This window comes from Spermophilus citellus (genome assembly GCF_964194105.1).
Source record: "Spermophilus citellus genome assembly, chromosome: 1".
Lineage (NCBI taxonomy): Eukaryota > Metazoa > Chordata > Mammalia > Rodentia > Sciuridae > Spermophilus > Spermophilus citellus.
Window position 1 is genome coordinate 188,730,871 of NC_138182.1, and position 13,336 is coordinate 188,744,206.

Here is a 13,336-nt window from a genome sequence, read left to right on the forward strand (position 1 = left end):
GCATTCAAGCCTCTACTTATGGTAACTACTACTTAATCATTCTCATACATTAAAGGCAAAGTAGAATAATTGTCAAAAGAATATGCTAAATTGCCAAGGGAGATAAGAAATTAATATTACTATTAAAATTACATATGAAGGGAAGTGCTATAAGCACTAAGATAATGCTTCATTACAAATATTGTTAAACTTGGGACTTTTAATATAAGCTATGTTATTCAGAACAATAAGAGCCTAATTGTAACAGCGGAATGTGTTAAGTGGTGTCTGACAATACTTGGCTTTGTATTACTACACTTGGTGAAGTTAACAATACATACTATACTTCCACCTAGCCAGTCCCTCCAAGCAATTACAAATGGAAAGTTCGTAAAGCCCAATAAATTTAATATGATGTTGACCAACTGCTTAAATTACCGGCAACAGTAACTTGAGAAAAAAGGACTATCAACATGATTTTCAACATAAATCTGTAAGATAAGAATCTTTATCTAAATGGGCACTGTTCACCATTACAAGAATATGGTTCTGCTAAGCAGTTGTACTTATTCAAAAGTAACAAAAATAAATTAAGGAACCAAAGTATTTATTTTGAAGCCCTAAGAACAAATAAATCAGAGGATGTAACTTGAATCTCTTCAAGCCCTTTTTTTTTCCATAAAAAATTCAAAGTCATCCTCATGATAGAGTTTTAAATAATATAATTTACTATAATGTACTATAATTGATGTCTAGGATAAAGTAATTTGGAGTTATGTAGAGAATAAGTGGGTGGCACATCCTTAAGAGCAGGATTCCCTAGAGCAGCTCACTTGGATCTTGGTTTCAGCCCAAAGCAGGAAATCCTGCCCTGTTTCCAAGGGACAGACAAAATGAGTAAGCCAAACAAATTTCCTCTAACAAAGAGTCATCAGTGAGATCAGGCAAGAAAATAAAGATGGATCGATAAGAATCCACCACTGCTACAAAACAACATGAGGAGCAAGGTTTACCAAGAGTGAGTCAAATCAAATACAAATGACAGTTACAGATCTGCAGCTCCTGACATTGACAAATCCTGCTTCCATATCCCTAACATTACAAAAGAGCTTTCATGATATATTCATCAGTGGTAATATCTGCTTTAAGTATATTACCATTTGTTATTTTTAGATAGTTAACCCAGAAATATTTATAAATAAAATGATATTATTTCTAGGATTTGCTTCAAAATACAAGGAACAGCATAAATGAAACAAGATTGACTGTCATGATAATTACTGAACTTGGGGTGATGGGTTCATAATGTTTACTACACTTTGTTTTTTAACTTCTTTTTATTTTTAGTTACACATGACAGTAGAATGTATTTTGGCAGAATATACATAACAGAATACAACTTATTCTATTTGGATCTCACTCTTGTGATTGTACATGATGTGGTCGTATTTACAAATACAAGGCTAGAAAAGTTATGATCAATTAATTCTGTCTTTTCTATTCCCCTCCCCCTAATCTATTTTTGTATGTCTGAAATCCTGATAGTAAAAAGTTGAAAATATAAATATCATTAAGAAATAACTCTATCCCTACAACTTAACAAAGCAAAAACCCAATTCAAAACTGAGGTAAGGACTTGAATAGACATTTCTTCAGAGAAGATATACAATGGTCAATGCAATGAAAACATGTTCAACATCACTAATCATTAGGAAAAGGGAAATCAGTACTGCAAGGAGATATTACTTCACACCCATTAAATGATCACTATCAAAAAAAAAAAAAAAAAAAAAAAACAGAACAGGAACAAGAGTTGCCAAGGATATGCAGAAACTGCAACCCTTGTGCACTATTGATGGGAATGTAAAATGGTGCAGCACTATGAAAAACAGTATGGCAATTCCTCAAAAAATTTAAAATAGAATTATCATACCACCCAGGAATGGCACTACTGGGTATAAACTCAAAAGAATTAAAAGCATAAACTCAGAGTACACCCATGTTCATAGCAGCATTATGCATAACAGCCAAAAGGTGAAGGCAAACCCAGGTCCATCAACAGATATCTAGATAAAAGCAAATTTAGTATACACATACAACAGGAAATCATTCAGCTTTAAAGAAGAAATTCTGACACCTGCTACAATATGGATAAAACTTTAAGACATTATGGTAAATGAAATAAGCCACTCAACAAAAGTACAAATATTGATTGTATTTATAAGAGATACCTAGAGTAGAATGGTAGTTGAAAGGAGCTAGGGCAGGAATAATGGAAAGTTATTGTTTAATGAGTACAGATTTTCAGTTTTGTAAAGATAGAGACTGGTTGCACAAATGTGAAGGTACTTTATGCCACTGAACTATATACTTATGGTTCAGGGTAGAGCACGTGCTGAGCATGTATGAGGCCCTGGGTTCAATCAATAGCATCAAGAAAAATAAGTTAACAGTGTATTTTGTATGTACTTTACCACAATTTTTTAAAGTTTTCAAAGAAACAATTTATTCATCTTCTCAATCTTTTGCAAAAAATATTTTACAAAAGTTTTTTGAAAAAGTTTTCTTTGATCACTGACAACTGTAGGCCACTTATATAGAAGTAACCTTAAAAATCTTGATAAAACATTGTATAGGGTATTCCATGATACAATTATGACTTATAAAACTAAAAAAATAAAAAATAAAACAAATCCCATGGGCACTATTCAGTCCATCCTCCAAGATCATGACTTCATCTAATACTTTAATGCAAATGATTCAACCTGTTAAAATATGAGACTCCCTGGGTACAGTGGTGCATGCCTATAATCCCAGAAGCTTGGAAAGCTGAAGCAAGAGGATCATGAGCTCAAAACCAGCCTCAGCAACTGAGCAAGGCCCTAAGCAACTCAGCAAGACCCTATCTCTAAATAAAATATTTAAAAGGGGGCTGGGGATGTGGCTCAGTGGTTAATTGCCCCTGAGTTCAATCTCAGGTGCCAAAAAATATATGTGTATGTGCACATGTATGACTCATTTCCTGACCTATCAAACTGTTCCTCCAAAATCTTATGAGAACTTACCTCAAAAGGTGTCATTCCCGAAGCTGCTCTACATTCTTATCAGACTACAATATAAACTTACCGGTGATGCTCTCAATGCACACGTTCACTAGCAGGCCATGAGTTAAGTACGAAATCGAACATTCTGCAGTTTATTTTTGAACCTATATGACAGTATCATCATCACCCACTGGATTCTCAAAACATCTGGCATGAAGAGTAAAATTCACGTCATAAGCAAAGACCTACTACTGTAAAGCAGAGGGTTTGGAATAGATGAACGGGAGTTAACGATCTCAGAAAGCTACACACAGCAAGTTTCTCAACACTAGGTATGGGTCTATTTAGAACTTTTCAAAATAATGCATTCACATGGTTGGACGCATAGCTGCAGTTTCAAAATGTAAAAAGGAAAAAAAATAAAATAAATTATGTCACAGGAAACCTATAAGCCGAGCGTTTCTTTATGGTCTGTCACTATGCTAAATTCCAGTTGTGCACATATTAAAATACTGATTTAAAAAAAAAAAAAGACAAAGGAGGTCTGAGGATGTAGCTCAGAGGAAGAGTGCCTGCCTACCATATGTAAAGCGTTGGATTCAATCCCCAGTATCCAGGGGGGTAAAAAAAAAAGACTGATCCTAAAACAACCACAAAGGGGCTGGCAGTGTAGCTCAATGGTAGAACACTTGCCTAGCTTGTGTGAGACCAGAATTTGATTCCCAGCCCTGCAAACAAACAAACACCATAAAGGCAAATAAAACAGTTTGCGATTATGAATATCACATCATTTCCTGTTACATTTACTTTGCTTGAGACCACCTCATTTTGATTAACCCAATCAAATAGAAGTGAGAACACCTCTGTGACAACCCAGGGCATGTTCCTATCAAGTTGCTGGGACAATTCACCAACATTCTATAATTCAAAAGCCTTTTTAAGTATGTATATTCTTTGATCAAGCATCATGACACCTAGAAATTTACATAGGAAATAGTTGAAGATATATGTATGGAAGCTTCAGTGGATGAAAAAATTTATAAATTCTCAGTGGCTACCAATGGGCAATTGATTACATTATGGTCAGCATATAATTGCATGTCATGCAGACATTAAAAACATTTAATACAGCCAGACACAATGGTGCAAACCTGTAATCCCAACAGCTCAAAAGACTGAGACAGGAGGATCAAGAGTTCAAAGCCAGCCTGAGCAATTTAGCAAGGCCCTAAGCAACTCAGTGAGACCTTGTCTCTACATAAAATATAGAAAAGGGCTAGGGATGTGGCTCAGTGGTTAAGTGCTTCTGGGTTAAATTCCCAGTACCAAAAAAAATAAAATATTTGATGCAGGAATGTATTCATACTATGCAATTATGTGAAAAGGCACATTACCAAATAGTACTAAAATATGAACCCATTTTAATATATTCTTTGTACACACATGCAAATTTATAAATGTATATGCCTGAAAACATGATAAACATGGACACATGCAAAAATGAGCACAAATACTATCAGAAGTGGACAGAATTAAACATTAACATAAGAGGATGTACTTGTATGTATACATACGAATATAAAAGAGTACATATGTATACAATTATCTGCTAATTCCTATGCCTATCATTGAATCATAGTCTGTTTTGTTTTTTAGTTTTATATATTTATTTTATGATACTGGGATTGAACCCTGGGATGCTTTACTGCTGAGCTACATCCCCGGTACTTTCTAGTTTTTATTTTGAGACAGGGTGTCACTAAGTTACTGAGGCAGGCCTCAAACTTTCAATCATCCTGACTCAACCTCTCGCATCACTGGAATTACAGGCAAGCACCACCATACCTAGCCCCTTTCTCTTTTTTGAGACAGAGTCTTCCTAAATTGCTTAAACTGGCCTATCCTCCAGTCTCAGTCTTCCAAGTAGCAGAATTATAGACTGAGATTATAGGCATGCACTGCCACACCCAACAAGCCCTGTGTTTTAAGTAGGTATGTGTTTATTCTTGTAATCATAATTTAGCAGCTTTGTGACCTTGAAAAAGTTACTGAGCCTCTCTGAGACTTTTTTATCTATCCAATGAGAACAACCCCTGACTCATAAGGATTTTGTAAGAATTAAATGAAAAAAATGGATGTAAACCACTTAGTGCTCTGATTGGTGCAGAGTAAATCAATATTAGCTTTCCTTATCTGTACACATGTATTCTGATCTATACTTATGTATATTTACATGACTATAAGTCCACAAAAATACATAGTAAAGTAATAGCTCTGGTTATCTGTGAGTGATAGATTAGTGTTTGGGGAGGTATTTTTGGCTTTCATTTTTTATAAATTTTCTAGATTATGTTTTCATTTTTTTAAAGATTATTTCTTGAAAATAATTATTTTCAAAAGAATGAAATAAAGATGGCCTACCCCTGACATAGCTCAATTCTGCAGAATTGAAAGCTATTAAATACTTCACCACAGAATCCATAATTGTGACACTCCAACAAATTCTCTATTCTAGCAGTACTTCAGCATTAACCAATAGCTCAGAAGATGGCAGTACAAAGAAAACAGCTCTTTTGCTTGTTTGCCTTAGCCAAGACAGGATGAAAAAAAAATGAATCAGATGACCCTACACGGTACAAGTGATTTGCAAACACCTTGGTGACAGTTAAGTGACATCTGTGATTCGAATTTTATTAAAGCAGGTAAGATCTCAGAGTCTTGTCCAAGGTCATATAGAAAAACATGTGCTACACCCCAGGCTGTTAAAAGAGACGAGAATTAGACTGCACTGCCACAATCTGGGGTGTGTTTATGGAACCAAGAGGCTAAATTCTTAACCAGTCATTTCAGGAGTCCGAGCTGGAGGCGGGGACGAGCTGGAGGCGGGGACGCAAGGCGACAGCGAGGTGGGGGGGGGCGAGTGGGGGATTGGGGGAGGCAGATTACAACACTGGGCTGAAGACAGCAAAACAGAACAGTAACTGGCTGCACCAATGTTAATCTACACGTTTTAATCATGCCTGTTTTCCTTAGTTCTAAAACATAAAATTGCAAATCATCTAAGACAGAAGCTTGTATTTCATAAAACCAGAACATCGTATGCGAATTATAACCGAAAGCGTTTGAACCGAGACAAAACATGAGGAATTATTTGGGGTTCCAATCAACATCAGTCACTACCTGGCTCAATTCCCAAAATTACGAGGTGTTAGATTCATATCTCGTAGAAGGTCTCTAAATTTCCGAGGGAAAGCCAGTGCAGACCGTGTGTAAGACTAGCAGCTCTTTTCCCTGGGGCCTCAATTTACAAATCACACCCGCGAGATAATAATCCAATCATCTCTTATACACGTCCTCCCTAGCTATGCTATTAAATTTCTTTAAACGTCACTTCGAAGCGTTTAAAATACACCCAGGCACACGCCCTGTGGCTCCACTGTAGCTCTACATTGAGGGCATCACCCCAGTAAAACATCGCCTCTGCCAAATCTATTGCAAACTGCGGGGCTGTCTCTCGCTGCGTTTTTCACTTTTGTCTTAAAACCGAGGCGAGGGGGATGGGTTTCGACCAACAGACGAGGCTCTGAAACCCTGAGTAATCGCATCTCGCTGTGGGGAGCAGTCGGCTGCAGCACCAGCGATTTTATCTTTCTCTTCACCGTTTCCCTTTCCACTTCACGTCTTCCCCCACCCCTTTCTTTTTTTTTTCCAATGACATCAAACCAAAAGGTGAAAAGGGGGAAAATGTCCCCATATCGATACCTCCTCAAAGTCGCGAGTTCTGGCTCTCAGATCCGCCCGCCCGGGAAAATGCGGGCAACAAGACAGGCGTCGGGTTTTTCACCGCCAGGTTCCGCCCCGGCCCGCGGCGGCCTCGAACCGAGACCAGGGCCCGCGGACCCGCCCCAGGCCCAGCGCGGCCTGCCAAGCCCCGGCGTCGAGTAGACCCTGGCCGGGAAAGGCCTGAAGCAACCGGCGGGTAGGGCCGGACCGGGGTCCCGGATCCCGCATCCGGGATCCGGGGTCTGGGGTCCAGGATCTGGGGCTGGACTCGGGTGCTGCTCACCTGCTGGTATCGGCTGCCGCAGGCCGGCTCCACCGCCGCCAGCGCCGCCAACGCCAACGCCATGGCGCAGCCGGCCGCAGGGAAGGAAGGCTAGCGAGCGAGCTGAAAGGGCGCGGGCGCTGCGGCCTGGGAGCGCTGCGAGGCCGAGGGGGACGCGCCTCGCGTGGGTCTCGATGGTCGCCGCTCCCGCAGAGACGCTCCTCTCAGGTTGTGAGCGCCGCCGCCGCCAAGGCTCCGCCGCGGCCCCTGGGGAGGAGGCGGGGACCAAGAAGACGACGCGGCGCCGCCGCCCCGCCCCCGACTCGCGCCGCCCTGCCCGGCCGGGCCTCGCCCTGCGCCGCCGCTGCCTCATCGCCACCGGGGGCGAAGAGGCCACAGCCCGGTCCTAGAGGCCGTTGGCCCCAGCCGAGGCTGACCGTCTTACACAGCGGTGGTCCGCTACCCGGTATCGGGCAGCAGCATTTCTTATCCACTCCCGGTGCTTATCCTCTTAGGTCCGGGGGCAGCCAGCCACAGGGCGGCCGCCAAATCAAGTCTTTGTGACCCTGATGAAAAGTACAAGACATTAAAATGTCTCTGTCCATAAATAAAGTTTTATTGGAACACTGCAGCTCTCTTTTGATTGGTATAGCCCTGCAAATCCTAAAATACTTACCATCTGCTTTTACAGAAAAAGTTTGCTGATCCTAAACCCTACTTGAGAGTGGGTTATTTATAAGGGCAGCCTAATGTCTATGCAGTCCTTTACCTGTGGATACAGAAATCATATTTTCTGAAACAAAGATCTCAGAACATGAAAGTCAGAACTTGAAGGATTTAGCCTCGCTAGAAGTTTTCCAAGGAACAGGAACATGTGCAAGGCCAGTAAGGAGAGAGCTTGCATCGTGGGAGAACTGAAAGGAGTCTGGCATAGCTGCCAAATAGAAGATAAATTATCAGTGGTGCACAGATGAAGAAATTATGCCTGAAGAGATTAAATATTTTACCCAGTGACACAGAGCTAGTAAAGGATAAAGTTGGAATGCAAGCCCATTAAGCCAGCTCTCTTAGCCATAATCAAGCAACTAAATTATAAGCTTTGTGAAGAAAGAATATTTTTCTTTCCAGTCTTTAATGGTCTACAACATCTAGTACACTACAGTTATGCAGGCATTCAGGGTCTGTTTCCTCTTATCACATCCAGCCATCTGGAATTGCTTCTAACCACATGTCCAACACAGAGGGGAATATCAAAAACAAAAACCACCCTCAGTCTTTGAAGCTTGTTGCACTTCCCATTTCTTCTTGATTGCCTTTCCAAGTTGCAAGTCTAGAGTTGATATTAATATGATTATCTTAACTTCTAATTTTCAAGTTTAGTTAACCACATAAAACATAACTGTGATTTGGATCACCCTGAGGTTTATGTAGCAGCAAATCACATTATTGAAAGTTCTAGACACTTACCTTCCTTACTTCAAAGTTACTGTTAGCATCCACACTCCTACCTATTTGTCCCTATTTCCAAGTGTTAGCCTTACATGTATGTGTGTGTGTGTGTGTGTGTGTGTGTGTGTGTGTATGTGTACACACTGGGAGAGTAACAAATTCAAAAACATGCTAAATGGTAAGGTCTCCTTATCTCAGAGGCTCCTCACTCCTTTTTTACTTTTGTTTTTTTAACCCAGAGAAACAACATTTAAATGTAATAAGGTACAGTGAATTGAACAAAGATAATGTTTTTCCCCTGGTCTTATATAAGGGGGGAAAGTCTAACTTGAAATTAAAAAAAAAAAAAAATCATCAGTAGAAAATAGAAATCCAGGCTTCTTTGTCCAGATTGTCTAAATTTATATACAAGAAGGAATAAAAAAGAATATGTCTGTCTTGCTACATATGGCTATTGGAGCAACAACTGCCATCTTTATGCATGTCTGCAGTGCTGTGGCTTTTTCTGGAAAAGGAATTGCTGCCCTTCCATCTATTTCTTTCCTAAATTATTTTCTTCCTCAGTATCTATAAACTTCTTGCATGTGGACCCAAGTCTTTACCACAGTATAAATAATAGGCTTTCTCATGGGGATATTTTCTCCCAAAAGCAAAAAGAAAGTTGATTTCTAACTTCCAATTTCCCTTTCCTGCTCCTTTTCTGATGTCCTCAAATTAAAATCTTTTGCAGTAACAATAAAGACCTTGGGTGTGCTCTCCCCGTCTTTTTCCTATGAATTCCCCAAAGTTTGTAATAATAAATAAGTTGATATTTTTTTGCCTTGATTCAATAGGTGGAAAAACTGGAGAATTGAGAAATTAAATCACCACTGTATAAGGCCTCCAGTTGGCAAGCAAACTGTAAAATGAAGGGGAAAACTGAATTTCTTATACCCGGGATCCACGCCTGGTACATTTGAAGCAGACAGAGAAGATAATCCAAGGCTGTAAAAATTGCACCCTGGCTTCATCTCTAGATGTTGTCAAGAGAGTTTCCACAGAGAAAGTTATTAATTTCAGATTGCTGCACTTAGAAACTTATTTCCCCACAGAATAACAGTAATACTTTCCATGTGCAGTATTTTTATGTGAATTGCTGATTCTGAATCATCCATCCTGAGAGAGAGGAAACATTATGGACAAGTAAGAGCACAGCCCATGTCTGTATTGCTTTTTTTCTGCAAGTTTAGATAAAAATCTCCAAAATAGATGTGGCCTTCTTTCTTTCACATCCACACAAGGCTTGACCTAGGCAATGCTCAGTTCAGTAATTAAACAAGAAGTGTTTGTTCAATTTGTTCAAAGCCTCACTAGTGTAACTTCTCATCTGAGCCCTTGAACTTTTCCAGCTAATCTTTACAGGGCTCCAGTGGAACCATGCAGTTTCATTTCTACTCACTTACCACTTCTTTCAATTCTCATTGCACTACCAGGAGCTCCATTAAGAGCAATAGGTAATTTCTTCGTATTACCAATAAAAAAAAAAACTTTTCCACTGATAATTACTGCTGTGTGGAACACCTCCTGGGGCTTGTACTCTATCACCATCTCCATAATCCTCATAACAAACCATTTGCAGATAAAGTGATTGAGGAAATTGACAACACTTGCTCAGCTAGGGAGTGGTGGAAATGCAAATCTGCCTGACTCCAAAATGTGAGAACTGCTCTGTTCTTGGAAAGAAATAGAGGACATGGAAGGGCCACTCCCAACCTTTGGGTCTTCACAATGAAATAGAGAAAATAGTAATCAGGTATTCAAGACATCTTGAAATATAATAATTGCATATGGGAGCTGGGAGCAGTGGCACATGCCTAAAATCCCAGTGACTCCAGAGGCTGGGACAGGAGGATCATAAGTTTGAGGACAGTATCAATAACTAAGAGAGACCCTAAGCAACTAAGCAAGACCTGTCTCAAAAAGCAGGATGTACTGTGTGTGTGTGTGTGTGTGTGTGTGTGTGTGTGTGTGCGCGCGTGCTGGGGATGTAGTTCAGTGGTAAAGCACTCTGGTTTCAATCCCTAGTATAAAAATTACAAAACAAAACCAAAAAACAAAAATTGTGGGTTGGAATATAGCAATTGCAGAGTTCTTGCCTACATGGGTGAGGTGCTTGGTTTTGTGTTTGCAAAAAGCAAGCCAACTGCAGCTGTGTTGAGCTATATTAACAAATACTGAAAGATATGGAGAGAATGAAATGTCAGGTGGGGTAATCAGGTAAGGATTGGGAAGAGAGGATTTAATATTAGAAAAAGGTTTTATTTTGATGGGAAGATGAGAAGGTCTACCAAGTTGTGAGTACTGCTTGTATAAAAGCTTTACCAAAAGTTCACAGAGAGGGTTAGATAGTAAATATTTTAGGCTGTTACATTGTCACAGCTACTCCGCATTGCCATTGTCTCACAAACACAGTCACAGACAACAGCAAACAAATTGGGCAAGGCTGTTGCTGTGGAATTGTTCACCCAAACTTCATTCCCAAAGCAACAGAGTTGGAAGGTGGAGCCGAATAAGAGGTGATTAAGTCATGAATGGATTAACGTTATCTCAGGAGCCAGTTAGTTATTGCAAGAGCAAGTTGTTATAAAAGAAAATTGCCCACTCTTGCTTGCTTGTCCTCTCTTGCCCTCTCTATTCTGCCATGGAATGACGCAGCAAGAAGAGAGGATGCCGGCACCTTAATATAGGACTTTTCAGCCTCCAGAACTGTGATAAATTTCTCTTCTATATAAGTTACCCAGACTCTATTATTCTGTCACAGCAGCACAAAATGGACTAAGACAGATGTGTTTCAGGGAAATTTTATCTTAGGGACATTGAAATGTGAATGCCACATGATTTTCACAAATTATGAAATGTTATTCTTTCCATTTTTTTTTCAACTATATAAAAATGTAAAACCCTTCTTAACTCTTAGGCCACACAAAATTAGGCCATGAGGTACATCTGCCCACCCCCGCTCCCATAGTTTGCCAACCCCTAGCTTAGTAGCAAGACAAAGGAAATTATTTGCTAGGAGTTTGAGAAGGAAGTTTAAGCCAGAGAGTAATGTAGAAGACCTATTGGAAAGGGAAGGGGATAAGAGAGGAGAATAAGAATGAATAAAAGATCCTAAAATACAGGCAGATAAATGGTTTCTGGGGGGAAAAAAACATGAAAAAAATCAAATAGAAATCCAACATGGGACTCTGAATTCTTTGACTTACCTTTCTGCCACTAGAATCCAACTGATTCATTCATTCAACAAATATTAAGTTAGCACCACTGTGAAGGGAGATCAAAAAAGACCACCACACCTCAAATTTTTTAATAAGTGGGAGGAGCTGGGTGGGGATGGAGCTCAGAGGTAGAGCCATAATGGATTCTATCTTCAATAACACACACACACACCTACACACACACACACCTACACACACACACATCTGCATGCTGACTTTACTTTTTCTGGTTCCCTTTCCATAATTTATCTCCCTAATCCTCTCTTTCTACAGCTGAAGATGGTAGTTAAGCCCAAGTCCTAAACTACCTCTTCGAGAGTTACTGATTTCCCTCGGTGTCTAACCATATATGAATTATATGTCAGCAAGTTTCTGTTTGTTTTTCTCTTGTTAAGCTGTCTTTTGTGACAGGTGCTTAGCCAAGAATTTAGAAGAGTGAAGGGGAAATTGTTTTTCCCTTCCCTCCAAGGTGCTATGGGTGGCCAAGAAATGAGGAACAGCAAAAAATGTCCATCCACAAGGAAATCAAGTCTCTGAGCCTCATCTTTGGATGCAATGTTCCAATCAGTTAACTAAGCTCCTTGAATAAAGTAAAGAGGAGTAGGGAAAATGCTCAACTCCTCCAACCCTCCAGCTCATCCATGAGATGAATCAAGGGCTTCTCCCATTTCCCAAGGTGACAGTTTTTTTCACTGTTTAGGGAGCATCATAAGAAACAAAATTACACAAGGGAAATGCTAAACTTGGAGCTCTGTACTGCCTGGGGTGTGGCAAGGGAGAAGCAATATGTGCTAATTATGACACACAAGAGAAGTCACCTGCAGGGGCTCCCACTGGAAGAAGCTGGTGCTGGCTGGTGGAAACAGCAGAGCCTGTGGGCATGCAGGTTGGTTCACACAGGTCTGTAGCCAACTCTGCCCAGGTGACTTAGAGCAGGTCTCAGGCAACATGTAAAAGCAGATCTCCAGTCTAAATAAGATTACCCTAGAGCCAGGGGACAAGACCATAGTTTTAAAGGAAGATTGAAATCCTGGCCAAATTATTCAGGAATATATATATATATATATATATATATATATATATATATATATATATAGGCAACTTCCATAAATCTACTAATCTACTGATGATTTCCTGAGTTCATACTATTTTTTTTATTTTTTAGTATTTATTTTTTAGTTGTAGTTGAACACAATACCTTTTATTTTATTTATTTATTTCTATGTGGTGCTGAGCATCAAACCCAGGGCCTCGAATATGCTAGGCGAGCTTTCAACTGTTGAGCCACAATCCCAGCCCCAGGACTTCTTTTTTAACAGGAGGGACTATCCTTCATCCCTCGTCTTTAATAACAAAGCCCACAGATAAGGACAGGCTCCCTTTGATGCCAAATTCCTCCTTTATTCCACCATAAAGTTTATGACATATTTCTAATTGTCCAATGTCCTAACCAAAGGTGATATCGCTGGCCCCAAGAACACTGCTTTAAAAACAACATGTGCAAGGCGCACTTTCTTTACACCACAGGCTGCCAGGCAATTTAAATTTATTATCTTTTTCAC

At 39.8% G+C, this 13,336-nt stretch overlaps 1 protein-coding gene across 1 annotated transcript in view; it reads right to left on the reverse strand.

The window, feature by feature from the left end:
* The window catches only part of NDFIP1 (Nedd4 family interacting protein 1), a 52,852-nt gene extending 45,459 nt beyond the window's left edge, over nt 1-7,393 (reverse strand). The window contains exon 1 of the mRNA XM_081273987.1: nt 7,090-7,393. Coding sequence (XP_081130113.1) covers nt 7,090-7,152 — 63 coding nt within the window. The 5' untranslated portion in view covers nt 7,153-7,393. The remainder of the gene's footprint in view (nt 1-7,089) is intronic.
* Between the last annotated feature and the right edge of the window lie 5,943 nt (nt 7,394-13,336).